Here is a 27,247-nt window from a genome sequence, read left to right as displayed (position 1 = left end):
TAAATAGGAGCCAGTGGCTGAGTGTCTGAATTTCGATCTCCCGGCCAAGGGGATGCTGCAACGTTGTAAGTGTGAGAAATGGTTGTGAGTCATTTTTGTCAGTGCGGTTGTGACTTTGAAGCAGACATGTCAAACACAAGGCCCGGGGGCCAGATCCGGCCCGCGAAGTGGTTTCATGTGGCCCCCGAAGTCATCCTGGAAACAGTGAGGGAACGGCCCCCGCTGCCTTGGCCCTGGCCCAGAGACCCTCCTTCCGCCAGAGACCCCCAGATCTGTCCCACTCCTGCCCAGGCCCCCACAGGCACCCTTGATGCCAGCGATGTAGAGCTGGCCATGCCCACCCAGTAGGCCATACGCACTCCAGCTGCGCCCACCCTGGCCATACCCACCCGGCCCCCCGAGGGCAACCGCAATGCTGATGTGGCCCTCAATGAAATTGAGTTTGACACCCCTGCTTTGAAGGGACACTGAATGAGCCGTTGAGGACGACTGTAGTAATGAAAGAATAACACAGTCGGAAGGGACCTCGGAGGTCTTCTATCTAGTCCAGCCCTCTGCTCAATCAGGAAACCTTGTACCATTTCAAACAAATGTTTGTCCGATCTCTTTTTAAAAACCTCCAGTGATGGAGCACCCACAACTTCTGGTGGCCAGCTGTTCCACTGGTTAACTGCTCCTTCCGACGTGACCTAAAAACATATTTATTTGAACAAGCCGGCCTGGTCTGATGGGTTTAGGGGTATTTTAATGTTATTGTATTAATGTATTGAATTGGGCTGTAATATTTAATATTTTTTTAATTTTTGTATGTTGTATTTTATTGTATTGCCCTGTACACCACCCTGAGTCCTTCGGGAGAAGGGCGGTATAGAAATTAAATTATTATTATTCTCGGCATCAGGAAGTTTCTCCTTAGTTCCAGGTTGCTTCTCTCCTTGGTGAGTTTCCATCCGTTGCTTCTTGTCCTGCCTTCAGGGGGCTTTGGAGAATAACTTGACACCCCCCACCCTCTTCTTTGGGGCAGCTCCTCAAATATTGGAATTCTGCTATTATGTCGCCCCCCCCCCCCGCCACCCAGTCCTTCATTTTGTTAAAGTAGACACCCAATCCCTGCAACTGCTCTTCAGTGGAACAGCTTCCCTCCAGAAGTTGTGGGTGCTCCATGACTGGAGGGTTTCAAGAAGAGACTGGACAGCCGTTTGTCTGAAACGGTCTAGGGTCTCCTGCTTGAGCAGCGGGCTGGACTAGATGACCTCCAAGGTCCCTTCTGTTATTCTGTTATTATTTCTCCTCCTCTTCCTCTTCCTCCTCCTCCTCCTCCTCCTCCTCTTTTAAGAAGAGATCATTGGACCAACCATCTGTCTGAAACAGTCTAGCGTCTCCCGCTTGAGCGTGTGGGGGGGGGTTGGACTAGAAGACCTCTGAGCTCCCTTCCAACTCCGTTATTCTCTTACAGATTTCAGAGCGCAGGAAAGGCGTTGGTTCCCCGTAGCCTTTGGCCACATCGCCCCCCAGGGGCGAAAGGTCTTCTCCCCCCCCCACCCCCTAAGAGCCTCTTCATACGTGACTTGATCTTTGCACGCTTGGGGTGATTCATCCCCGCTCCGGAGTCTGCGTGCCCGTCACACCGTGCCAGTCACACTTCGTTCTTCGTTGCACAAGCCAACCGGCGATGGGGCTGTTGGTGACTTGGCCCCGCCACTTCCCTCCTCCGGAGGCGTGCCGGGAAGTCCTGTCAGCTGCTCGCTTCCCGTTTCTCTCCACTCGGGCTGCTTGGCAGGCGTGCAACGCGCAAGGCCCTGGCACTGGCCCGTTGCAACAACCGCAGCCACTCTGCCCGCCTGGGAGCCAAACTTAGCTCTGGGCTTTTCCAGAAATAGCCACGGTCGCAGCCACATCTGGGGACCGGGAAGACGAGACATACACATACAAACACACACACACACACACACACACACACACACATCGCCAGGCTTTCTTTACTCAGCCTGGCGAGGTGGGTGGGTTCCCACGATAGCGTCTGGTTATAAAAAGCCAGTCCTGACCACACCAAAGATGGCCTGGCCGCTGCCTCCGTCTGGCTCAAGATTTCTGGCAGGGCGCGGGACAGGGATGGGTGAGTCACAGGCGCTGGGGGTGGACACCGCCCCCCCCTTTCCCGTCCCGCAGGGGGGTCTCCTGGCGGCGTGGGAGAAACGCAGTTCCCCAAACCGCCGGTCGAATCGGAAGGGGGTGGGAGAGGCAGGCCAAGCCAGGTTGCGTCCTGGCGTGGAGGGGGCGGGAAAGAAAAAATGGTTCATTGATCCGCAGAGTTACTTCGCTGAGCTGGCCCCTCTGCCCATTTTACGGATGGAAAGGTGGAGGGAGCTGAAAAAGGGGCCCGTTTGGCCTAGCGGTTAAAGCAGCAGGCTACAAATCCGAATGGAGCCGGAAGGGGGGGACCTTGGAGGTCTTCTAGTCCCACTTCAGACAAAGGGTGGTCCGCGATCTTTTCTGAAAAGCCTCCAGCGATGGAGCAGCCACGACGTCTGAAGTTCCGCCGGTTTTATTGTCCTCACAATTAGGAAGTTTTTCCTCCGTTCCGGGTTGCTTCTCTCCTTGATTGGTGTCCGTCCGTGGCTTCTTGTCCTGCTTTCGGGAGCTTTGGAAAATAAGTCGACACCCCTCTTCTTTGGGGCAGCCCCTCAAATGCTGGAAGGCTGCTATCAGGTCCTGTTCCCCCCCCGCCCCCCCCCGGTCCTTCTTTTCTCTACACTGGCCAGACCCGAATCGCGTAGCCGTTCTTCCTATCTTTTAGTCTCCAGGCCTTTTAAAAATAAATAAATAGATAAATAAATAAATAAATAAATAAATAAATAAATAAATAAATAAATAAATAAATAAGAAGAAAGTTGGAAGGGACCTTGGAGGTCATCTAGTCCAACCCCCTGCTCAGGCAGGAAACCCTCTACCATTTCAGACAAAATGGCTGTCCAGTCTCTTCTTAAAAACTTCCGGTGTTGGAGCATTCACCGCTTCTGGAGGCAAGGAGTTCCACGGGTTAATTGTTCTGTCAGGAAGTTTCTCCTTAGTTCCAGGTTGCTTCACTCCTTGATTAGTTTCCGTCCATTGCTTCTTCTCCTGCCTTCGGGCGCTTTGGAGAATAGCTTGACTCCCTCTTCTTTGGGGCAGCCCCTGAGAGATTGGAAGACTGCTATCGTGTCCCCCCTCGTCCTTCTCTTCGTTAAACTGGATATCCCCAATTCCAACATCTTTAATCATCTTAGTTGCTCTTCTCTGCCCTTTTTCCAAAGGTGGGGACCAAAACTGGACGCACGATCCCAGGTGTGTATTACAAGGAGTCCTCAGCTTAACAACAGGTCGGCCAGTGACCGTTCCAAGTTACAACGGGTTTGAAAAAACAGCGTTTTTCACACCCGTGACCGTTGCAGCATTTTCCCCATGGCGACATGATCAAAATTCAAACGCTTGGGAACCGACTCGTATTTACGACGCTTGGAGCGTCCCCGAGGGTGGGGTGGGGATTCACGCGATCCCCTTTTGTAAAACTTCTGCCGGGCAAAGTCATATGGATTCAGTTAACGACCGCGTGGCTAACTTTAACTCGGGCGATTCGCTTAACCAGCTGGGCCGAGAAATGTCCTAAAATGGGGCCAAACTGACTTTGCAAGCGTTTCGCTTAACAATAAAAAGCGTTCGGCTGCATTGTGTGTGTGGGGGGGGGAGGGTGGTGGTATGTTAAGGCAGCAGAGTCTTGAGTTCTAGTTCTGCCTTAGGCGTAAAAGCCAGCCGGGTGACGCTGTAGCCATAATGCACTTATCCACGCTTTGCCCTGGCTGGGAATGATGGGAGTTAGAGTTCAACCCGTGCTTCTCCCAGAGTTGCCAGGAGGGACGGATAGTCCCCAGCCACAACTGAGTCCAACATTTCCGTTGCTAAGCGAGGCAGTCATTAAGTGAGTTTTGCCCCAGCACTTACGGTTGTAAAGTGAATCTGGCTTTGATTGTCGGAAGGTGGCAAAAGGGGATCAACGTGACACCCCCCCCGGGACGCTGCAATCGTCATAAACGCGAGTCAGTTGCCAAGCAGTCCGGATTTTGATCCCCTGATGCCGCAACAGTCATAAAGTGTGAAAAACGATCGTAAGTCGCTTTTTTCAGCGCGGCTGTAACTTTGGTCACTAAATAAGCGGTTATAACTCGAGGACTCGCCTATAAAAAGTCCTGCATCGAAAATACAGGTTCCAAGAACTCAATGAAAAGATAATTGTCCGCCAGTCTTTCTCACCCTTAAGCCGCTTGAAGGTGGGTGGACTTCAACTCCCAGAATTCCTCAGTCAGCATGCCTGGCTGAGGAATTCTGGGACTTGAAGTCCACCAGTCCATTGCCTTCTCTTTGGCCTGGCTCTTCCCCCCCCCCCCCCCCCCCGCCACCAGCTGGCCAGGCAGCAGCAATCGCTCCCCGCGAGGCAGATCTCAGCCGCCCCTCCCTCCCCATTTATCTCTATGGTTTCAGACCCCTCTGGAAGATCAAGGCGAAAGATGATTGGTGGCCGTCGGGAGGAGGGGGCGCCATTGGCTGGCTGGCTGGCTGGAGAAAGCCAGCACAAGGCAAGCTGGGCTAAACACCGCCGGGGCGAGGCAGGGGTTAATCTGGGAGGCGGGGCGGAGACGAGGCCACGCCTCCCGGCTCCCAAGCCAGGCGTCCCATTGGAGGCAGGGCCAGAAGGTGGCCGCCCCCTTCGGAGGCGGGGCCTGGCGCTGATGGGAGGGGGGAATAAACACCGCCGAGGGTTAACCCTCTCCTGCCCGGAGCCGACGGCGTCGCTGGGAACGTGGGATGGGAACGACGACCCCGGAGCGGCGGCGGAAAAAGCAGCCGCTTCCGCCTCTGCGGGGCTGGACCCGGGGGGGGGGGTCGCCTCCACGTGCTGGAAGTAGGTCCGGCAGAAAGGAGACGGGAGCGACGCTTTTGTAGATGCGGGTTCAGAGGAAAGGGGGGGTGGCGTTACGTGTGAATGCTCCCGAAAGCGTGTCCGCGTGTTGGGGAGGGGGAGATTATTTTTTTCTTTTTTGGAAAGCCTAAGATCAAACCTGGGTCTGTTCCCCGGAGGAAAATTGTATGCATTCCTGGCTTTTTTTACCCACCACCAGCCCCGTCCCCTTTCTGCCTCTTTTTTTTTTTTAAAAAAAAAGAGGAATGCGTTGGACTACAACTCCCATCGCTCTCAGTCGGAGGCGCAGGAAAGCTATCGGCAAAACGGGAAGGGAAAAATTGCTGCGCTTTCCAGACCTGGCTCTCTCTCTCTCCCCCGCCCCCCTCCCCTCCAACCTCCAAAGTCACATTCACACAACCTAACAAGCTTTGCGCGTTTTTTGGGGGGGGGGTGGGGGCTCTGGGTGCAAAAGGTTCCCCCTGAAAGAGGGAAAGGGCTATTTTCAACCTTGGCGTTGGTGGGTGGCTTGAGGCCGTCTCCCTCCTGGGCTGTGGGCAGATGCAGGCGCCCCGGTGGAGAAATGGGGTTGTCAGAAGACACTTTTTTGGGGTGTGTGTGTGTGCAAAGTGTATGTGCAAACTTAACTTCTCTCTCTCCTCTCTCCCTCCCTCCTCCTCTCTCTCCCCTCCCTCCCTCTCCCTCTCCCTCTTTCTCCTTCCTTCCTTCTCTCTCTCCCTCTCTCCTTCCCTCTCTCCCTCTCTCTCTCCTCCTCCTGCTCTTTCTCCCTCCCTCCCTCCTTCTCTCTCTCCCTCTCTCTCTCTCTCCCTCTTTCTCCTTCCTTCCTTCTCTCTCTCCCTCTCTCCTTCCCTCTCTCCCTCTCTCTCTCCTCCTCCTGCTCTTTCTCCCTCCCTCCTTCTCTCCCTCCCCCCTCTCTCTCTCCCTCTTTCTCCTTCCTTCCTTCTCTCTCTCCCCTCCCTCCCTCTCCCTCTCCCTCTTTCTCCTTCCTTCCTTCTCTCTCTCCCGCTCTCCTTTCCTCTCTCCCTCTCTCTCTCCTCCTCCTGCTCTTTCTCCCTCCCTCCCTCCTTCTCTCTCTCCCCTTTCTCTCCCTCTTTCTCCTTCCTTCCTTCTCTCTCTCCCTCTCTCCTTCCCTCTCTCCTCCTCCTGCTCTTTCTCCCTCCCTCCCTCCTTCTCTCTCTCCCCTTTCTCTCCCTCTTTCTCCTTCCTTCCTTCTCTCTCTCCCTCTCTCCTTCCCTCTCTCCTCCTCCTGCTCTTTCTCCCTCCCTCCCTCCTTCTCTCTCTCCCCTTTCTCTCTCTCCCTCTCCCTCTTTCTCCTTCCTTCCTTCTCTCTCTCCCTCTCTCCTTCCCTCTCTCCTCCTCCTGCTCTTTCTCCCTCCCTCCCTCCTTCTCTCTCTCCCCTTTCTCTCTCTCCCTCTCCCTCTTTCTCCTTCCTTCCTTCTCTCTCTCCCTCTCTCTCTCTCTCCTCCTCCTGCTCTTTCTCCCTCCCTCCCTCCTTCTCTCTCTCCCTCTCTCTCTCTCTCTCCCTCCCTCCCTCTCTCCCACCCTCACCCCCATCTCCCCTTGCAGCATTACATGTGGCTGTGACCGCCGGAGGCTTTAGACCAGAGGAGGCCTAAATTACCAGCGGCTGGGGGGGCGCCCGTCCCCTGGATCTGGGGGGGTGGAGGGTGGGGAACGAAGACGCGTCCACTGTGGGAGAAAGGTAAGGGGTGGGCTTCGGGGGGGGGCTGGGGACGGGGGAGGAGTAACGTTGGTTCCAGGTGCATGAGGGATGGGGAATTGGGGAGGGGTGGGGGTGGGGGGTCAAACAAAAGTACCAAATGGCCCAACTAATAAAATGGGCAGAAGGTATGTCTTGTATCACGGGTCTACGGGTCTCCAAACTTGGCAACTTGACTTCAACTCCCAGAATTCCCCAGCCATTTTAAAGACTTGGGGACCAACTGCCAGAATTCTTCAGCCAGGTTGAGAGTAGAAGTCCACCAAGTCTTAAATTGGCTGAGGAATTCTGGGAGTTGAAGCCCACCAAGTCTTAAAGTGGCTGAGGAATTCTGGGAGTTGAAGCCCAGCAGTCTTAACGTGACTGAGGAATTCTGGGAGTTGAAGCCCACCAGTGTTAAATTGGCTGAGGAATTCTGGGAGTTGAAGCCCAGCAGTCCTAACATGACTGAGGAATTCTGGGTGTTGAAGTCCCCAAGTCTTAACGTGACTGAGGAATTCGGGGAGTTGAAGTCCCCAAGTCTTAACGTGACTGAGGAATTCTGGGAGTTGAAGCCCAGCAGTCTTAACATGACTGAGGAATTCTGGGTGTTGAAGTCCCCAAGTCTTAACGTGACTGAGGAATTCTGGGAGTTGAAGCCCAGCAGTCTTACCGTGACTGATGAATTCTGGGAGTTGAAGCCCAGCAGTCCTAACATGACTGAGGAATTCTGGGTGTTGAAGTCCCCAAGTCTTAACGTGACTGAGGAATTCTGGGAGTTGAAGTCCCCAAGTCTTAACGTGACTGAGGAATTCTGGGAGTTGAAGCCCAGCAGTCTTAACGTGACTGAGGAATTCTGGGAGTTGAAGCCCAGCAGTCTTAACATGACTGAGGAATTCTGGGTGTTGAAGTCCCCAAGTCTTAAAGTTCCGAAGATTGGAGACCTCTTGTTTCATATCATTGATTAAGGAGCTATTATTTGGGCCTTCTGGGCTGTCTGGACTTCAGGCGACTAGGTCGGTGCGTCTTCAGACATGGCTTGCCTTTCCTTTCTTGGCCCCAAATCCCCCATTTGTGTCGGTGCCAAAGGAGAGCCAGTTTGTTTGAGTGGTTACGGTGCTGGTCTAGAAAGTGGGAGGTGGTGAGTTCTAGTCCTGCCTTAGGCACGAAAGACAGCTGGGTGACTGGGCCAGTCCTCCACCCTCATCCCAGCCCACCTCACAAGGCCGTTGTGGGGAAAGCTGGACGGCGTAATTCGGTACCTTCAACACCTGGAGTTACTTATAAAGAAAGCCAGCCAGCCAGGATAAAAATGTCATCCTAAGTATAACGGAGGACTAGAACTCCCATCCTGCCGCCTTGCCGCCTTGCCGCGGCCTTTAATTATTCCACCGTTCGTTACCCCCCCCCCCCGGACGGGCTGCCCATCAGAGCGGGGACGTTTCAACCGAAGAGAAGAGACTTGTGGGTACTCGGGGAAAATAGGGGGCGGGACTAGATGACCTCCAAGGTCCCTTCCAACTTTATGATTGTGATTATTATAAAAGAGTTAAACTGAAGCACAACGGTGTAAAAAAAAGGGGGGGCTGTGCGGGAGGGGGGTGTCTCCATCCTCTGCCGGTCCCCTAACCCAACTCCCCCCCCCATCTTTTTTCTTCCCCCTGTGCAGACTGGATGCATCGCACATTGGAACAGTTAGGGGTCCGTGCTGGACGGGACCCTTTTTCACTCGGCAACCTGGGTTGCAGCGGAGCCTGGACGTCGTGCCATTCTCGCCCATGGCTCCCGGGGGGCAGGTATTATGGGCTGGGGAGCGGGTTCGAGGAACAGCCCTGGTTTGGGTAGCAGGGGGAGGCGGGCAAGTCCCGGGATCCTGGGGTCTCAGCTAGCCTGGCTGCCTTCTCCCTTCCCCCCCCCACCCCCCCCCACTCATTTTGGCTTCCAAAAACCCTTGTTTTCTCCGAGTTGAAATTTCAGAATTTCGAAGTTGGGGAAAACGATTGGCGTAGAATAAGTTCAAAGCAACAACAACAAAAAAATACTTTCGTACCGAAGTTTTGAGCTTCCTCGATAAACTCAGGCACGGAGGCAGTCCTCAAGTTACAGCCGTTCGTTTAGCGACCAGAGTTCCAATCACGGCGCTAAAACAAAGTACCTTTTATTTTTCACACGTACGACCGTTGCAGCATTCTCCCTCCCTCCCTCCCTCCTCCCCCCTCCCGGTCGTCCAATGGAGCAAAACTCACTTAACAGCCCTCTCGCTTAGCGACGGAAAACTTCGGGCTCCATTGTCATCTTGTGTCGAGGACCGGCCCGTGTGCAGATCTCTGCAGAGTAAATAGTCCTCCACTTACGACCTATTGCTTAGCAACTATTTGAAGTTACGACAGAGGGCCCCCCCCCAAAAAATAAGGTACTTACCAGCCAGATTCAAAGTTCCGACGGCCGCCGCAATTTAGACGCTTAGCAACCGATCCGGATTTACGGCCGTTTGCCCGCATCCCACAGCCGTGACAGCGATGTGACAGTATTCTTTGCTGGAAACGGGTATTTATTGCCGTTTTTCCGGGAAAAAAACCCCACACCTTTTCCGAACAATGGGGTTGTTTGATTTTTTGTTTTTGTTTTGCTTAATGGCTGCAATGCTCACTTAACGATGGTGGATTCGCTTAACGACCACCACAAAAAAAGAATGTCGTAAAATCAGGTCTCTGGTTATAGCACCAAGGACACACACACACACACCAGTTCAACCCGGACCTGCAAATATTCTCCTTTCTCAGGTTCAGAGAATAAACTCTCTTTGTGGGTTCTCCGTTTATCCGGAGCATCCTCTCCGCCTTCTCCCAATCTCGGGGAATCTCAACCAGGGTTAGCTTCAGCTGCTCTCCATTTCTCTCGGAGAAACTTTTGTCCCGTGTTCACCTTGACACGCTTACACACACACAAACACACACACACATACCCCAAGCCGTGTTCATCCATCTCTGCCTCCCTTTCCTGTCGCAAATTGAGTGTGTGTATGTGTTGGGGGGTGGCAGTTTTGGTGTTGCCTGCTCTGCTTCCTCTCCTAAGCCTGCTCCCTCCCACCTCGAGAGATTTCCGCTCCCCCAAAATGGTCTCAGGGCACCATTTCCACCCCATAGAACAGGGGTCTTCAGGTTTGGCCCTTTGATGACTTATGGACTAGCTGAGGAATTCTGGGGCTTGAAGTCCACAAGTCATCAAAGGGCCATAGTTCCCTCAGGCTGGCTGAGGAATTTTGGGGGTTGAAGTCCACAAGTCATCAAAGGGCCACAGTTCCCTCACGCCGGCTGAGGAATTCTGGGAGTTGAAGTCCAGAAGTCTTAAAAGGGACATAGTTCCCTCACGCCGGCTGAGGGAATCTGGAAGTTGAAGTCCACAAGTCATCAAAGGGTCATAGTTCCCTCAGGCTGGCTGAGGGATTCTGGGAGTTGAAGTCCACAAGTCATCAAAGGGTCATAGTTCCCTCACGCTGGCTGAGGGATTCTGGGAGTTGAAGTCCACAAGTCATCAAAGGGTCATAGTTCCCTCACGCTGGCTGAGGAATTCTGGGAGTTGAAGTCTAGAAGTCATTAAAGGGCCATAGTTCCCTCACGCTGGCTGAGGAATTCTGGGAGTTGAAGTCCAGAAGTCATCAAAGGGCCATAGTTCCCTCAGGCTGGCTGAGGGATTCTGGGAGTTGAAGTCCACAAGTCATCAAAGGGTCATAGTTCCCCACGCTGGCTGAGGAATTCTGGGAGTTGAAGTCCACAAGTCATCAAAGGGTCATAGTTCCCTCACGCTGGCTGAGGAATTCTGGGAGTTGAAGTCTAGAAGTCATTAAAGGGCCATAGTTCCCTCACGCTGGCTGAGGAATTCTGGGAGTTGAAGTCCAGAAGTCATCAAAGGGCCATAGTTCCCTCAGGCTGGCTGAGGGATTCTGGGAGTTGAAGTCCACAAGTCATCAAAGGGTCATAGTTCCCTCAGGCTGGCTGAGGGATTCTGGGAGTTGAAGTCCACAAGTCATCAAAGGGTCATAGTTCCCTCACGCTGGCTGAGGAATTCTGGGAGTTGAAGTCCAGAAGTCTTAAAAGGGACATAGTTCTCTCACGCTGGCTGAGGAATTCTGGGAGTTAAAGTCCACAAGTCATCAAAGGGCCAGGTTTGAGGACCCCTGCCATAGAAGAAACCCAGCCCAGCCGGATGGAAGCAGGACCCTTTCCTTGCCTCCCCCTGCCCCACCAGCTGGTATCTCGCCTGCCTTTCTGACCTGCCACGGTCTCCCTCTGCCAGGTGCTCCGCCAGTGCCGTCCAGCCGCCCCTGCCGTTGACGCCCAGCCATGGCGCTAATTTGGGGCAGTACAGCAAAGGCTACTACGCCCCCGGGTGAGTCCTGTGCCCGGCCTTTGGGGCCCGGGCCATATTTTGCATGGGGGGGGGGAGTAGAAGGAGAAACAAAGTCTTGCCTGCAAGAACAAGACACCCCACCCCCACCCTGCATAGTTTGCATCTGGGAAAAGGTGCAAGCAGACCACGACCCCGAGGATTGGTGATCTTCCCTAGTTGGGTCATGAGACGTCTGCAAGAAAAGCACCCAGCTCAGAGAGCACCAAGGATCCATTAGTCGTCCTCCTCCTCCTCCTCCTCCTCCCCCCCTCCCTTCTAGGCCTGATGATGTTCCCTAGTTGGGTCGTGAAACGTCTGCAAGGAAACCGCCCAGCTCAGAGAGCACCGAGGACCCCACAGTCCTTCCTTCCTTCCTTCCTTCCTTCCTTCCTTCCTTCCTTCCTTCCTTCCTTCCTTCCTTCCCTGATGATGTTCCCTAGTTGGGTCATGAAACGTCTGCAAGGAAACCGCCCAGCTCAGAGAGCACCGAGGACCCCACAGTCCTTCCTTCCTTCCTTCCTTCCTTCCTTCCTTCCTTCCTTCCTTCCTTCCTTCCTTCCTTCCTTCCTTCCCTGATGATGTTCCCTAGTTGGGTCATGAAACGTCTGCAAGGAAACCGCCCAGCTCAGAGAGCACCAAGGACCCCACAGTCCTTCCTTCCTTCCTTCCTTCCTTCCTTCCTTCCTTCCTTCCTTCCTTCCTTCCTTCCTTCCTTCCTTCCTCCCTTCCTTCCTTCCTTCCTTCCCTGATGATGTTCCCTAGTTGGGTCATGAAACGTCTGCAAGGAAACCGCCCAGCTCAGAGAGCACCAAGGACCCCACAGTCCTTCCTTCCTTCCTTCCTTCCTTCCTTCCTTCCTTCCTTCCTTCCTTCCTTCCTTCCTTCCTTCCTTCCTTCCCTGATGATGTTCCCTAGTTGGGTCATGAAACGTCTGCAAGGAAACCACCCAGCTCAGAGAGCACCAAGGACCCCACAGTCCTTCCTTCCTTCCTTCCTTCCTTCCTTCCTTCCTTCCTTCCTTCCTTCCTTCCTTCCTTCCTTCCTTCCCTGATGATGTTCCCTAGTTGGGTCATGAAACGTCTGCAAGGAAACCGCCCAGCTCAGAGAGCACCGAGGACCCCACAGTCCTCCTCTTCCTCCTCCTCCTCCTCCTCTTCCTCCTGGCACCGGTGATGTTCCCTCGTTGGCTCCAGGAAGTTCTGCAGGAAGGCCCACCCGGGCTCAGAATGCACCCAGGACCACCCCTCGTTTCCACCCTGAGCCACATTTATTCTTCCCCGTTGACCATCCTCCTTGCTTGCTTGCTTGCTTGCTTGCTGCCATTGCCCGGCTAACTCTTGGTTGCACAGTCCTGTCCTTTCGGCTTCTTGGCTGCCCCCTCCCCGGAAAAAACAACAACACTAGATCTCATCTCTCCTTTGCTGGGTCTGCCCCCACCCTATATCCGAAGGAAACCCCCACCACCACCTATTTCCTTTAAGACCCCTTCCTCACCACTCTGTACGTTCCCCCTGCCGCCGCCCCTGCCCCAGCATCCCTTACCGGAGAGCCTGTCCCACTTCCCCCCTGCCCCCCCGCCACCTCTTTGCTGCCGGCTCATCACGTCTCCCCCCCCCCTCCACCCAGGAATTTGCCCCCACGGCCCCTGCACGGGAAGCTGGAGGCCATCCATGGCTGCGTCCAGGCCCTGCTGCGGGACCAAGGCCAGCCTCACCTCTGGGAGCAACTGGGCGCCATCTACGAGTCGGAACAAGACTACGAGGAAGCTATTCGGTGCTACCAAAACGCCACCCGGTACCAGCGGGACTATGGGAGCTTCGGGGAAATCCACGCCCGGATCGGGAGGCTGCAGCAGGTAGGATGGCCCACCGGCCAAAGGGTGTGTGTGTGTGTGTGTGTGTGTGTGTGCCGGAGGTGGGGGCCCGGGCCTTAGGAGGAGCAGCAGAGGGGGTGGGGAGAAGCTGGACGTGGGGGGGGGGAGAGCGGAGGCGTTCCCCTCCTTCTTTGCCCCCCCCCAAATATTCAGTTTTATCCTGGCTTTTTATTATCTTCTCCAAAAATAATCCAAGGCGACAAACGTATTCCACAGGCCTTCTTCCTCTTTAGTTTCTCCACCACCACGACGACAACCCTGTGAGGTGGGTCGGGCCGGGCTGAGAGAATGAATGGCACAAGGTCGCTCAGCGAACTTTGATGCCTAAGGCGGGACTAGAACTCGCCGTCTCCGGGCGATTGGTCCAAAGTGATTCAGACAGCTTTTGAGGCCTAAGCGGGACTAGAACTCAACGTCTCCTGGCGATTGGCCCAAAGTCACCCAGCTAGCTTTGATGTTTAAGGTGGGACTAGAACTCACTGTCTCCTGGTGATTGGCCCAAAGTGATTCAGCCAGATTTGAGGCCTAAGGCGGGACTAGAACTGACCGTCTCCAGGTGATTGGCCCAAAGTGTTCTCAGTTGGCTTGCTTGCCTAAGGCGTACTAGAACTTCCAGTCTCCCGGCGATTGGCTTGAAAGTCACCCAGGCAGCTTTGATGCCTAAGGCAGGACTAGAACTCACCGTCTCCTGGTGATTGGCCCAAAGTCACCCAGTTGGCTTTTGTGCCTAAGACAGAACTAGAATTCACTGTCTCCCGGTTTCCTACTTGTTGCCTTAACTACGCCAAGTTGCCCAAAATGTGCTGGATAAGACAAAGAAAGGGGGAGTTTCCCAGCCTTTTCCTAACCAGCCTTCCCCAGGTTAAAAAGCTAAGAACAATCTGGCCTGGTTGTTTGGTTGTTTGGTTGTTTGGTTTGGATGGGAGACCACCAGGAGATCCTGCGACTCTTCCGTTTCCCAAACTCGAAGAAAAGCTTTAACTTTTTTTTTAAAAAAAAAACATGGTGTCTGTGTCTTCTTCTTCCACCCCACCTTTCCCCCTTTTTCAGGCTCAGCTGTGGAACTTCCATTCAGGGGGGTCATCTCATCACCGGCACAAAATTTTACCCCCCTTACAGCAAGTCTGGAACCTTTTACATCTTGAGGTAAGAGGTTTCTTCCCCGTCCCCACAAATGGGGTGGGGTGGGGGGTCCATCTGTGCCCCTCTTAGACCTGGACCTTAATTCCCTCCAGATTTGCCTGTTTGTCCAGGCAAAGTCTGTTTGCCAAACTTGTATAATTGGGGACTCATGTAGGTTTAAAACCTGGGGGTCTTCATACCTGGCCCTTTTATGACTTGTGGACTTCAGCTCCCAGAATTCCTCAGCCTGGCATGCTGGCTGAATAATTCTGGGAGTTGAAGTCCCCATGTCATCAAAGGGTCATAGTTCCCTCACGCTGGCTGAGGAATTCTGGGAGTTGAAGTCCACAAGTCATCAGAGGGTCATAGTTCCCTCACGCTGGCTGAGGAATTCTGGAAGTCCACAAGTCATCAAAGGGCCATAGTTCCCTCACGCTGGCTGAGGAATTCTGGGAGTTGAAGTCCACAAGTCATCAAAGGGTCATAGTTCCCTCACGCTGGCTGAGGAATTCTGGGAGTTGAAGTCCACAAGTCATCAAAGGGTCATAGTTCCCTCACGCTGGCTGAGGAATTCTGGGAATTGAAGTCCACAAGTTAGAAAAGGGCCATAGCTCCCTCACGCTGGCTGAGGAATTCTGGGAATTGAAGTCCACAAGTGATCAAAGGGCCAAGTTTGAAGACCCCTGGTTTAAAAGAACACTTGGGGTTTCTGATACTTTTTTTTTTTAAAAAAAATGACTCTTCAATAACTCCCCCTTTAACAAATCTGTAGGACCAATTTTCCTTGTTCCCCAGCACTGTGTCCATCACTGTTTCCAAACATTTTTGCCGAATTGCTCATTGGAGAAAGTTTGCCTTTTTTTCTGGATATTAACTAAGGAAAGTAAAAGAGGAGTCGGTTTTTCCAGAAGTCCTGTGTGACCTTTTTTTAAAAAAAAAAAAATTGTATTTTTTTTATTGAAAATGGCTGAAACTGCCCTGAACTGATTGGATGAGTTTGGAGAGCCGTTTGTCTGAAATGGGAGTTGGACTAGACAACCTCCAGGGGTCCCTATTCTGTTATTATTCAGAACTGGCCGTCTCTAATTCTTCACTTCCACGTGGCCAGAGTTTCCATAAATGCTGTTTTTACAATGTTTAATGAGCAGTTTTAAGGTTATGGCGGGCAGCATAGAAACACGGTGCTGTTTGAGCGAAAATTGGGGTGAAGGGGAATGCAACCTTAATCTTCTCTCTGGGTTTTTTTCCCCCCATTCCTGGATCTTTTTTCTAAACTTTCTAAAATGGTTTTTTTTCTTTTTTCATCCTCTTTAAAATGATTCCTTCAACAAATTGCAAAACTGTTCACTTGATCTCGGATACAAGTAGATCACAATGGAGCCCCAATTTTCCGTTGCTGGCTGGGGGACTCTGGGAGTTGAAGTCCACCATGTCTTAAAGCTGGCAGATTTGGAGAGCCCTCTCCTAGAATAGTGTTTTTCAACCAGGGCAACTTTTAAGTGGTATGCACTTCAACTCCCAGAATTCCCTAGTCAAGATGGCTGGCTGGGAGATTCTGGGATTTGAAGTCCACAAGTCATTAAAGGGTCATAGTTCCCTCACGGTAACAGGAATTCTGGGAGTTGAAGTCCACAAGTCGTAAAAGTGTCATAGTTCCCTCACGCTGGCTGAGGAATTCTGGGAGTTGAAGTCCACAAGTTGTAAAAGGGTCATAGTTCCCTCACGCTGGCTGAGGAATTCTGGGAGTTGAAGTCCACAAGTCGTAAAAGGGTCATAGTTCCCTCACGCTGGCTGAGGAATTCTGGGAGTTGAAGTCCACAAGTCGTAAAAGGCACATAGTTCCCTCACGCTGGCTGAGGAATTTTGGGAGTTGAAGTCCACAAGTCGTAAAAGGCACATAGTTCCCTCACGCTGGCTGAGGAATTTTGGGAGTTGAAGTCCACAAGTCGTAAAAGGCACATAGTTCCCTCACGCTGGCTGAGGAATTCTGGGAGTTGAAGTCCACAAGTCATAAAAGGCATAGTTCCCTCATGCTGGCTGAGGAATTCTGGGAGTTGAAGTCCACATGTCTTAAAGCTGTCAAATTTGGAGATCCCTGTCCGACTTCAACTCCCAGAATTCCCCAGTCAAGATGGCTGGCCTGGGGATTATGGGAGTGGAAGTCCACAGGTCTGAAAACTGTCAAGATTGGACATCCCCACCCCACCCCCCTTGTCCTAGATCTTCCCTTGAGGTGTCTTGTTTTGCTGGAAAGGCTTTTGAGTTGGGTTTTTTTAGCAGAAAAAAGCAAATCCTTCTGCTTTCCCTCTGCGCTTCCCCAGAAAAGGAATTTCTCGACCAAGCGGAACCCCCAGCTCAAGCGGCCCGGCCCCCCCATGGAGCCCCCCGTGGTCCAACCCGTCCCGCCGGTCCAGCACCCGGCCCATCCCGGCCACAGCGAAGAGATGCCGGCCCCCATGAAGAGGCGGAGGAGCACCAGTCCCGACCAGGTAGGAAAGCCCCTGTGCTGGCACTCTGCGCATGCTTAATGGCCCCCTGCCCTTTTCGGACGCTGCTTTGGTCTGCTGCTTGGGGGGGGGCTGCCGGCTTTTTTTTGAAAAGGGGGAGCAATGGATCTGTAGGTCAACCTCATCTCCTGCTGGGACCCCTTCTCCGCTCCTGTTTCCCCCTGGCTGGGGGAGGCCGTGGGGGCCGCGTGGTGGAGGAGGCCGTGACCCTCTGCTCTCGCTCTCTTTCTGCAAATGCCTGCCGGGATGCAGAATGGTGTCTTGTCCGGTCCCGGAGCCCCCGGCAACCCCCACTACCAGCTGCCTAAGCCTGGACTATGGAACCCCCTCCATGGAGACCCCTGGGGCCAGGAGCGCAAGAACGTGGCCGCCCCAGACAGACAAGTAAGGCCGGCTCCCCCCTTTAAGGCTAGGCCTCCCCGGGGACGGAGGGAGGGAAGGAAGGAAGGAAGGAAGGAAGGAAGGAAGGAAGGAAGGAAGGAGAATGGGATGGGAGGAAGATAGGAAAGAAGGAAGGAAGGAAGGAAGGAAGGAAGGAAAATGAGAAGGGAGGAAGGAAGATAGTAAAGGAAGGAAGGAAGGGCAGGAAGATAGGAAGAAAAGAAGGAAAATGAGAAGGAAGGAAGATAGGAAAGAAAGAAGGAAGGAAGGAAGGAAAATGAGAAGGAAGGAAGGAAGATAGGAAGGAAAGAAGGAAAATGAGAAGGAAGGAAGGAAGATAGGAAAGAATGAAGAAAGGAAGGAAGGAAAATGAGAAGGAAGGAAGATAGGAAAGAAAGAAGGAAAGAAGGAAAATGAGAAGGAAGGAAGGAAGATAGGAAAGAATGAAGAAAGGAAGGAAGGAAAATGAGAAGGAAGGAAGATAGGAAAGAAAGAAGGAAGGAAGGAAAATGAGAAGGAAGGAAGGAAGATAGGAAGAAAAGAAGGAAAATGAGAAGGAAGGAAGGAAGATAGGAAAGAATGAAGAAAGGAAGGAAGGAAAATGAGAAGGAAGGAAGATAGGAAAGAAAGAAGGAAGGAAGGAAAATGAGAAGGAAGGAAGGAAGATAGGAAGGAAAGAAGGAAAATGAGAAGGAAGGAAGGAAGGGAAATGGAAGGTTGATTTTGAAGAGAAGGAAAGAGGAAAGGGAGAAATAGGAAAGTAAGGGAGGGACGAAAGGAAAAGAGGGAGAGAAGAGGAATGGATGGTAGAAAAAACGAGGAAGGAAGGAGGGAATAAGGGAAGGAAGGAGATGGAGAAGAGAGGAAAGAAAAAAGGGAGATGGATGGAAGGAGGAAAGGAAAGAAGGAAGGAAGGAGGCAGAAGAAAGAGAAGAAATGAAAATATGGAGGGAGGATGGATGGAAGGAAGGAAGGAAAGTATGACGCAGCTGATAATCTAACACAGAGGTCTTCAAACTCGGCCCTTTTATGACTCATGGACTTCAACTCCCAGAATTCCTCAGCCAGGCATGCTGGCTGAGGAATTCTGGGAGTTGAAGTCCATGAGTCATAAAAGGGCCGAGTTTCAAGACCCCTTTTTAAATTGAGGAGGGGTCCTTCTGGAGGGCTGGGGGGGGTCCTCCCTGTCTTTTGTGTTCCCAGATCCACCACCCAGGTCTCTAAATATTAGCAACCCCCCCCCCCAGATCTGGCCGTCCAGGAGCCCAGGGTTAGCCCCCCGGGGAGGGGGGGTGGGCAGTGGAGGGAAAGGGGGGGCTGCTTTGTTCCCTTTTCCCCTGCAATCTTGCCCAGGACTCCGTGGGGGGGGGCTGGCTTCCCCCGGGCTGCCTGCTCCTGGCTGCTGCTTGGCTTGGCATCTGCAAAGGGCCGGACTGCGGGGGGGGGGGCTGCGGGGGGGTGGGGGGTGGGATTAAGGCCTCTTGGTGGCTTTTGCTTTGGAAAAGCTTGGAAGCTTCTGCAGCCCCCCCCCCCCCCCCCGCCCCCAGCCCAGATAGCTTCGCCTTGCAGGACGCTTGATGTCAACGGAAAAGATCTGAAGAGCGGAAAAAAGCCTGATTTTATTTTTCCTTCCCTCCCTTCCTCCCTCCTTCACTTCTGTCTCCCTCCCTCCCTTTTCTCTCCTCCCTTCTTTCCTTCCTTCCTTCCCTCCTTCCCCCTCTCCCTCCCTCCTTCGCTTCTTCCTTCCTCCCTCTTTCCTTCACTTCTGTCTCCTTCCTTCCTTCCTTCCTTCCCTCCCTCTCTCCCTCTCCCTCCCTCCCTCACTTCTGTCTTCCTTCCTTCCTTCCTTCCTTCCTTCCTTCCTCCCTTCCTTCCTTCCTTCCTTCCTCCCTCTCCCTTTCCCTTCCCCTCCCCTTTTCTCCTCTTTCTCACTCTCTCCTCCTCCTCCTCCTCCTCCTCTTCCTCCCCCAGGAGCAGAGGAACTCGGTGGCTCACTCGGCTTTCCCCTACCCGTCGCCCGCCTACAGCTCCCACCCGGCCCCCCACCGCCTGCCGGCCCTGGCGCCCACTCCCCGCACTCCGCCAGCACACCGCGCCCCCCTCGAGCCCCACAGCTGCTCGACCCGGCCCAACGGAAGTGACCTTAACGGCCGAGTCCCGCGGGGGCGCCCAGACTCCACCACCACACCAGCAACCTCCGCCTGCGTGCCTTATGCCCCGCGCCCGACCCCGGGGGGACCCACCACCAGCAGCAAGACCACCTCACGGGGGCCCCTGGCCTCGGAAAGCCTTGTAAGGGCCCGGGGGAGGGCTGCCGTGTGGGGGGACCCTGGGCGGGAGGGAGGGAGGAAAGAGGGAGGGTGGGAAAGGGAGGGAGGGAGGGAGGGAGGAAAGAGGGAGGGAGGGTGGGAAGAATGAGGGAAATAGGAAGAGGAAGGAAGGAGTGAAGGGAGAGAGGGAAGGAGAGGAGGGAGGGAGAGAAGGAAAAAGGAAAAGGGAGGGAGGGAGGGAGGAAGGAGAGAGGGAAGGGAGGGACGGAGGAGGAAAGGAAGAGAGGGAAGGAAAAGGGAGGAACGAAGAAGCAAGGGAGGGAGGGAGGGAAGATGGAAGGGAGGAAGGAAGGGAAGAGAGGGAAGGAAGGAGAGGAGGGAGAAAGGAGGGAGGGTGGGAAGAATGAGGGAGATAGGAAAAGGAAGGAAGGAGTGAAGGGAGAGGGAAGGAAGGGAAGAGAAGGAAGGAGAGGAGGGAGGGAGAGAAGGAAAAAGGAAAAGAGGGAGGGAGGGAAGAAGGAAGGAAAGAGAGAGAAAGAAGGGAAGGAGAAAAAGGAAGGAGGGAGGGGGGGCTGCTCCTAGGGAAGCTTGGGAGACATTTTATTCATTTTATTTCTCTCCCCCCCCGCAGGGTTCTTCTAATCATTACCAAACGCCGCCGGCAATGGAGTCGCCCGGTCCCACATCGGAGAACGCTGGGCGCAAGCCGGCCCCTCCCTCCCGGCCAGCCCCTTGCCTTGCCCCCCGCAACCTGCCCTGCGCACGCATGCAGCCCCCGCCCCCCAACCGCCCCCCGCCCGCCCCTCCCTCGGCTCCCCAGCGCCCCCCGGCCCCTCCGCCTCCTCCTCCTCCCCCTCCGTTGCCCTGGCTGGGCAAAGCGGGCGAGGAGGGCAAGGCCGAGGACGAAGACCCCCTGGGGGAGCTCCTTTTCGGCTGTGGAGGGCCGCCCAGCGGGGCCGACCCCCCCTCCTTGGTGAACTGCGACTCGGGCTGCGGCTTCCCGGATTCGGGCGCCAGCAGACAGGCAGGCAGCTTCTCTCGCCCCCGGGAAGGGGCCGGGGAGACCCCCAGTCCGGCCAGCCCCGATCCCTCGCCGGCCCCCCAATTCTGGCTTCCCGAGAGCAGCCGGGAAGAGAGCGGGTCCGCGGGGGGGCCCAGGCCCCTGAATCCGAGCCCCCCGATTACCTCAGGAACGTTCAGGTCTCCGGAGAGCCCCCCGCCGCCCCCTCCCCCGCCGCCCCCTCCTCCTCCTCCCCCCCCACCTTCCCGGGCCTCCTATCCAAAGACGCCGGAGCCGCCCGCGGTGCCCCCCGCTGCCGAGGCCTCCCCCGACCGGCTCTTCGGCTTCGCCAGCCCCCCTTTGGAGGACCAGTTTGAGGAGCCCCCCGAGTTCTCCAAGATTCTGCCGGACGGGCTGGCCAACATCATGAAGATGCTGGACGAGTCGATCCGGCGCGGGGAGGAAGAGCGGGAGGAGAGCTTCCCGCCGCCGCCACCCCCCGCCCCTCTGCTGCCGAGCCCCCCACCCCTGGCCAGGCCCAAGCTGCCCTCGGCCTCGGCCGGCACCTTCGATTACCCCAAGCCGGCCGGGCAGGACCCCCCCGAGCCCCCTTGCCTCTATCGCTTTGGCAAGCGGGAGACGGAAGAGCAGCGCCCCCCGGGCCTGGCCGCCGCGGGGGGTTCCGGCGGCGGTGCCGCGTTCGGCCCCCGCAGCCCCCCGTCTCTCCTGAAGTCTCTGGCCAATGTGTTGGAGGGGCAGAAACACTCCTATCGGCTGAAGCCGGTGACGCCCCCAGGTGCTAAGCTCTCCCCCCCAGCCGGTGCGAGCCAGAGCCCCCTGCCCCAATTCACTACCTCAGGCCAAGCGTGGGCCGGGGTCCCTGCTGGCGCCACGGAGGAGCGGGCGTCCACGCCCCCGGCCCCGCCCGCCCCTCGGCCCGTCAAGACCGAGTCGGAGGTCTTGGAGGAGATCAGTCGCGCTTGCGAGACCCTGGTCGGACGGGCAGGGCGGGAGAAGAGCCCCCCGCCCCCGGCCAGCCCTCCGCCCCCGGCCAGCCCCCCGCCCGCCCCAGCTTCCCCTCCGCCCCCTCCCCTTCCGGCCCCCGTGCCCCCGGCGCCCCCACCCCCCACCCCTCCCCGCCCCAAGGACGAGTCCCGCAAGCAGCATTTGGAGCACCGCCGGCACCGTCGCTCCAACCGGGACGGCTCGCGGAGGCACCGGGAGGGCAAAGCGCGCAAGGGGAAGAACCGGCAGATCCTGGGCAGTTTGGACGTGCAGAGCACCAAGGGCCAGGCCCGGGAGAACGGGGCCAAGCCGCCGCCGCCGCCGCCCCCTCCTCTGCCGCCGGCGCCGGAGCGGAGGTCTCCCATCAAGAAGGAAGAGGCTCCGGTGGGCTCGCTCTCCACCATGGTGTGCTCGGCCGACCTGCTCAAGCTGCGCTCCTTCACGGAGGGCCCCCCCAAGGAGCTGAAGATCCGGCTGATCAAGGTGGAGAGCGGGGACAAGGAGACCTTCATCGCCTCCGAAGTCGAGGAACGCCGCATCCCGCTGAGCGAGCTGACCATCAACCACTCGGCTGCGGAGATCGTGCGGGCCAGCAAGTGAGTTTCCCCCTTGCCCCCCACCCTCCCCCGCGCCCCCCCCCGAGGCCCTTTCCCCGTTGCCTCCCCTGAGGGCGGCTCCTCCCAGGACACGGGTCGGCAATCCGCAGCTCCAGAGCCGCATGCGGCTCTTTCAGCCTTCTCCTGCAGCTCCGCCCTTTGCAGAGACAGAGACAGAGAAAGGCACATGTGCTTCCCTTCCCCCCTCCCCCCCTCTCTGTGTTTGTGTGTGTGTGTGTGTGTGTGTGTGTGTGTGTGTGTGTGTAAAAGAGAGAAGCTTATTGCCCAGGGCTCCTGCCTTTGCTGCGTCTCCGCAGGAAGCAACAGAAAGCAGCAGCTCTCTCTCTCTCTCTCTCTCTCTCTCTCTCTCTCTCTCTCTCTCTCTCTCTCTCTCTCTCTCTCTCTCTCTCTCTCTCTCTCTCTCACACACACACACACACACACACACACACAATGAGTGGGGCAAGAGGACTGGCAGAGCAAGGGCAGGAGAGCCCAATAAGAATGTCAGCTTGTTGGAGAACAGTGTGAAGCCAGCTTGCCAGGTGAGTAGAAGATTGGAGAGAGGGAGAGAGAGAGAGAGGAGGGGAGAGAGAGAGAGAGAGAAAGACGGAGAGAAAAAGATAGAGAGGGAGAGAGAGAAAGACAGGGAGAGAGAAAGGGAGAGAAAAAGAGGGAGAGAGAGGGAGAAAAAGAGGGAGAGAGAGGGAGAAAAAGAGGGAGAGAGAAAGGGAGAAAGAGGGAGAGAGAAAGAGAGAGAGGAAGAGGGAGAGAGAGGAAGAGGGAGAGAGACAGAGAGGGAGAGAGAAAGAGAGGGAGAGAGAGAGAGAGAGAAAGAAAGAACTCATGCACAGCAACCTCTATTTCTCTGGTAAACGGCTCCGAGTGGCTCTTTTGAGTGTTTCAGGTTGCCGACCCCTGTCCTGGGAGCTTCCAGCCGCTGAACGGAAAACGCCGGTTCACCGTGTGCAAGCAGTCCTCCGATTGAACGGCCACAGCTGGGAGCAAAATTTCTGTCGCTAAGCAAGGCAGTTGTTAAGTGGGTCCTGCCCGATCTGACAACCTTTTTGCCACAGCTGTTAACGCCAATCGTTTTATTTATTATCGGGGCTCAGCGGTGGCTCAGCGGTTAAGACGCTGGGCTTGCTAGCTGGAAAGCCGGCAGGCCGGGTTCGAGACCCAAGCACGATGGGGTGAGCTCCCGTCCTCGCCTCAGCTCCTGCCCACCTACATGCAAAGACATGTAGATAAACGAGTATCCACGGGAAGGTGACAGCACTCAGGATGTCGTGAAGGCCACATGACCGCAGTCATGTCTTCGGAAAATGAGCGCAACCCTCTAGCGTCAGCAACGAGGAGCAGAGTAAAATCCGCAGGGACTCTCTTTATTTCCTTATTGCTACGTTTATTTGGTGTCCCATCTCGTTTCAGCGCGACTGTGCAGCTTGCAGCACAATCGTATTCACTGAATCGCATGTCGTTAAGTGAGTCTGCCTTCCCCCACTGACTTTGCCTGGGGAAGGTCGCGAATGGTGATCACTTGACCCCGGGATGCTGGAACTCCCAAAATTCCACACTTAAGTGGACCATCTCCCAGAATTCCACGCTTAAGATGGGTGGACTTCATCTCCCAGAATTCCTTGCTTAAGATGAGTGGACTTCATCTCCCAGAATTTCTTGCTTAAGATAAGTGGACTTCATCTCCCAGAATTCCATGCTTAAGATGGGTGGACTTCATCTCCCAGAATTCCCTGCCTTGTCCCCATTGGACTAGATCAGGGATAGGCAACCTTGGGGCTCTTTTATGACTTGTGGACTTCAACTCCCAGAGTTCCTGAGCCAGCATGGCTCAGCTTGGCAACCTCTCCCTTTCCCCTCAGCCTGGCTGGCTCAGGAATTCTGGGAGTTGAAGTCCACGAGTCATAAAAGAGCCAAGGTGGCCTAGCCCTGGACTAGATGATCTTTGGAAGTCCCTTCCAACTGCAGTGTTCTGGGACACCTATAAAATTACAGAGGTCCTCTAGGAGAGAGATGGGCAGTTTCTAAATTTGCTAAAATTTCAATTTTTAATCTAAATTTGATACATAAAGTTGGATCAATAAAAACGAAAACATCTGCGGCCTTCAGCAATTATAGGTAGTCCTCAATTTACAACTGCTCACTTAGCGACCGTTCAAATTCACGGTGGCACTGAAAAAAGCGATCGATTCCCCTGTTTTTCCACACTTAACAGCCTTTCCCCACGATCATGTGATCAAAATTCAGACGCTTGGCAGCCGACCCGCCTTTAATGACCGTCACGGGATCCCCTTTCGCGACCCGCTGACCAAGCAAAAGTCAGCGGGGAAGGCAGATTCGCTTAACAACTGGGTGACTCGCTTCCCGACTGCGATGATTCCCTCAAGAACGGTGGCGAGAAGAAAAGTCATGAGACGGGGCAAAATCCGCTGAGCAAAATGTATCGCTTAAGCGACAGAAACATGGGGGCCCAGTTGCGGTCGTAAGCCGAGGACTGCTTGAACCGAGAGTGTAAATTTTACGCCGCTTTGCCTGTGCTGACATTTCCCCCCCCCTTCCCCCCCCCGGTTCTCGCCAGGCACGCCAAGGTGAAAGGAAAATTTAAGGAGTCGTATCTGTCCCAAAGTCACTCGGTCAAGCCGCAGATCAACGTGGACGAAAAACTGCCCCGGGATAAACTCAGCCCTCCAACGCCGAGCATCTACGTGAGTGTCCATTTTGGGAGGTAGCCGGAGAGGGCCGCGGGCAGAGCTGCTTGGAACAGAATTTAATGGGGAGGGGGCTGCCCATGTCGGATCTCGAGGGGTTTGTGTGTAAAAAAAAAAATCACGGCGTTTGCCAACCACGCTCGCTCTAGTACGCCAGCCAGGCCTGCTGGCGTTAAGCTTTTTTTAGGGACGGATCAAAACAACGGCAAAGTTTCTAGCCCTCATGGCTGAAGTGGTTAACTCAACCAGTTTCCTGGCCAACGTTCCAGAGCCCCAAAGGGCAGAGAGGAAGGCCGTCAAATAGGGAGGGAGCAGGCGAAAAGCGGATTAAGAAGACAACAGTGACCATCGTTGGCTACTCCGTGGCCTGGGTTCTGGCTGGGGACTATGGGTTTCCTTTTCACGCTCCTTCATTCTTGGCGGGGGGGGGTATACAGAATGGCTCCCCCCCTTCCCAAAATGAAAGAATCGTGGAGTCTGGAGATTGGGGGGACAGTAAGGATGCTGGGCAATTTTGCCCCGGGGGTCCCCAGGCCAATCCGTGGAATGAGGCTAGATCAGTGTTCCTCAATTTTTGGCAGCTTTAAGAAGGGTGGACTTCAACTCCCAGAATGCCTGGCTGGCTGGGGAATTCTGGGAATTGACATCCACACTTCTTAAGGTTGCCAAAAGTTGGGGAACGGTGGCCTAGATGCTCACTAGAACAGCTTTGGTGCAACCCCCAGAGTCTTTGGAATAATAATAATAATAATAATAATTATTATTATTATTATTATTATTATTATTATTATTATTATTATTATTATTATTATTATTATTATTATTATTATTATTATTATTATTATTACATCACCATTATTATTATTATTATTATTATTATTACATCACCATTATTATTATTATTATTTGCTTGTTTCTGATCCTTCTGTTGGGAGATTGGAGGTGGAAAAAAAATGGCTTTCTCAACGTAATATCAAGACACAAGCCTAACCAGACAGCCATTGTAGTGTTGAAAGGTTCCTAAGAGGTCATCAAGCCCAACCCCCGCTAGACTGCAGGGTTCACAGCAGCCACAACACTACACTAAATACCTAAGCAGCCTTAGTTTGAAAACCTTCAGCGAAGGGAAAGAGGTTCCTCTGTGTCAATCAGCTCCAGTGATTGACAGCTCTTCCTGTCCACAAGTCCTTCTTAACGCCTCATCTGTTGAAGTCTCATCTCGTTTGGTCTAGTCTTAGCCTCGGGAAGAGATGAGAATAGGTTCAGACCTTCTACTGCAATGTTTCCCAACCTTAACAACTCTTAAAAGTGGTGTACTTCAACTCCCAGAGGTCCGTGCTTAAGATGCATGGACTTCAACTCCCAGAATTCTTCAGCCAGCGTGAGGGAACTATGACCCTTTGATGACTTGTGGACTTCAACTCCCAGAATTCCTCAGCCAGCGTGAGGGAACTATGACCCTTTGATGACTGGTGGACTTCAACTCCCAGAATTCTTCAGCCAGCGTGAGGGAACTATGACCTCTTTATGACTTGTGGACTTCAACTCCCAGAATTCTTCAGCCAGCGTGAGGGAACTATGACCCTTTTCTCACTTGTGGACTTCAACTCCCAGAATTCTTCAGCCAGCGTGAGGGAACTATGACCCTTTGATGACTTGTGGACTTCAACTCCCAGAGTTCCTCAGCCAGCGTGAGGAAACTATGACCCTTTGATGACTGGTGGACTTCAACTCCCAGAATTCTTCAGCCAGCGTGAGGGAACTATGACCCTTTGAGGACTGGTGGACTTCAACTCCCAGAATTCCTCAGCCAGCGTGAGGGAACTATGACCCTTTGAGGACTTGTGGACTTCAACTCCCAGAATCCCTCAGCCAGCGTGAGAGAACTATCTTTTATGACTAATGGACTTAAACTCCCAGAATTCTTCAGGCGCTGGCTGGCTGAGGAATTCTGGGAGTTGAAGTCCACCAGTCATCAAAGGGCCAAGTTTGAAAAAAACCTGCTTTAAAGCAACGTTTCTGCTTCCACAGAATTTAGGAGACATCTCCGTTGTCATCTCCAAAAGTCCTTATTCTTTCTCTTTATTTATTTATTTTTAAACCCTATTTTCGTGGCGCCTTGTCTCGCCTCCTTGTTTCTAGCGGTGCAGCGGCCCAGTTCTCTCTTCATGGAACCCCGAGATCCTTCCCTCTCCTCCCTCTGGTGCCAGGAGAACCCTTTTGATCCCCTCCGGAGGGATCCACCCGCCGCTTCTTCTCGATTCCTCCTTCCTTCCGTTCTTCGTCCTTAGTTTGTCTCTCGGTTGCTATTCGGGGCAAGCCTCCCGTCTCCTGAAAAAGCAAAACAAGAAAGGGGTTGTGAGAAACACACACACACACACACACACACACACACACACACACACACACACACACCAAAAGACTTTGGGTGTCCAGAGATGGAGATGCTGATTCAGGGACCCTGTCTAGTCTCCCTTTTGGGGTGGGGGGGAAAGAAAGAAAGAAAGAAAACTCTTTTGTGGGTCCGTTTTGGTCAGCTTCTTTCCTTTCCGGCTTTTGTGAGAATTAGCCCCGCGCACGTAGTTGTGAACTCTTTACTACGCTGGGGAGGAAATCAAAGAGGCAACGCTGAGTCTTCCCAAAGCAAAATACCTCTCTTCCGTCGAGGATGGAGGCTGTTGGGTTGATGGAGAAGGGGTGAAGCAAGAGTTGTAGGGCAGAATAA

At 54.1% G+C, this 27,247-nt stretch overlaps 1 protein-coding gene across 6 annotated transcripts in view; it reads left to right on the top strand.

Moving 5' to 3' along the window:
- LOC308676619 (lysine-specific demethylase 6B-like) overlaps positions 1-27,247 on the top strand; it is a 97,289-nt gene that overhangs the window by 44,781 nt on the left and 25,261 nt on the right. For 4 of the 6 annotated variants that reach the window (XM_081342543.1, XM_081342544.1, XM_081342542.1 and 1 more), the window contains 9 exons: positions 6,521-6,656; positions 8,323-8,449; positions 10,950-11,042; positions 12,669-12,897; positions 13,966-14,061; positions 16,359-16,526; positions 18,897-19,217; positions 19,827-21,796; positions 24,393-24,519. In XM_081342543.1, the coding sequence (XP_081198669.1) occupies positions 8,328-8,449; positions 10,950-11,042; positions 12,669-12,897; positions 13,966-14,061; positions 16,359-16,526; positions 18,897-19,217; positions 19,827-21,796; positions 24,393-24,519 (3,126 nt within the window). In that variant the 5' untranslated portion in view covers positions 6,521-6,656; positions 8,323-8,327. The remainder of the gene's footprint in view (positions 1-6,520; positions 6,657-8,322; positions 8,450-10,949; positions 11,043-12,668; positions 12,898-13,965; positions 14,062-16,358; positions 16,527-18,896; positions 19,218-19,826; positions 21,797-24,392; positions 24,520-27,247) is intronic. The other 2 variants (XM_081342546.1, XM_081342547.1) reach the window with 2 other exon arrangements.

Source organism: Vipera berus, assembly GCF_964194415.1.
Source record: "Vipera berus genome assembly, chromosome: W".
Classification (NCBI taxonomy): domain Eukaryota; kingdom Metazoa; phylum Chordata; class Lepidosauria; order Squamata; family Viperidae; genus Vipera; species Vipera berus.
This window is presented reverse-complemented; position numbering and strand designations above follow the sequence as displayed.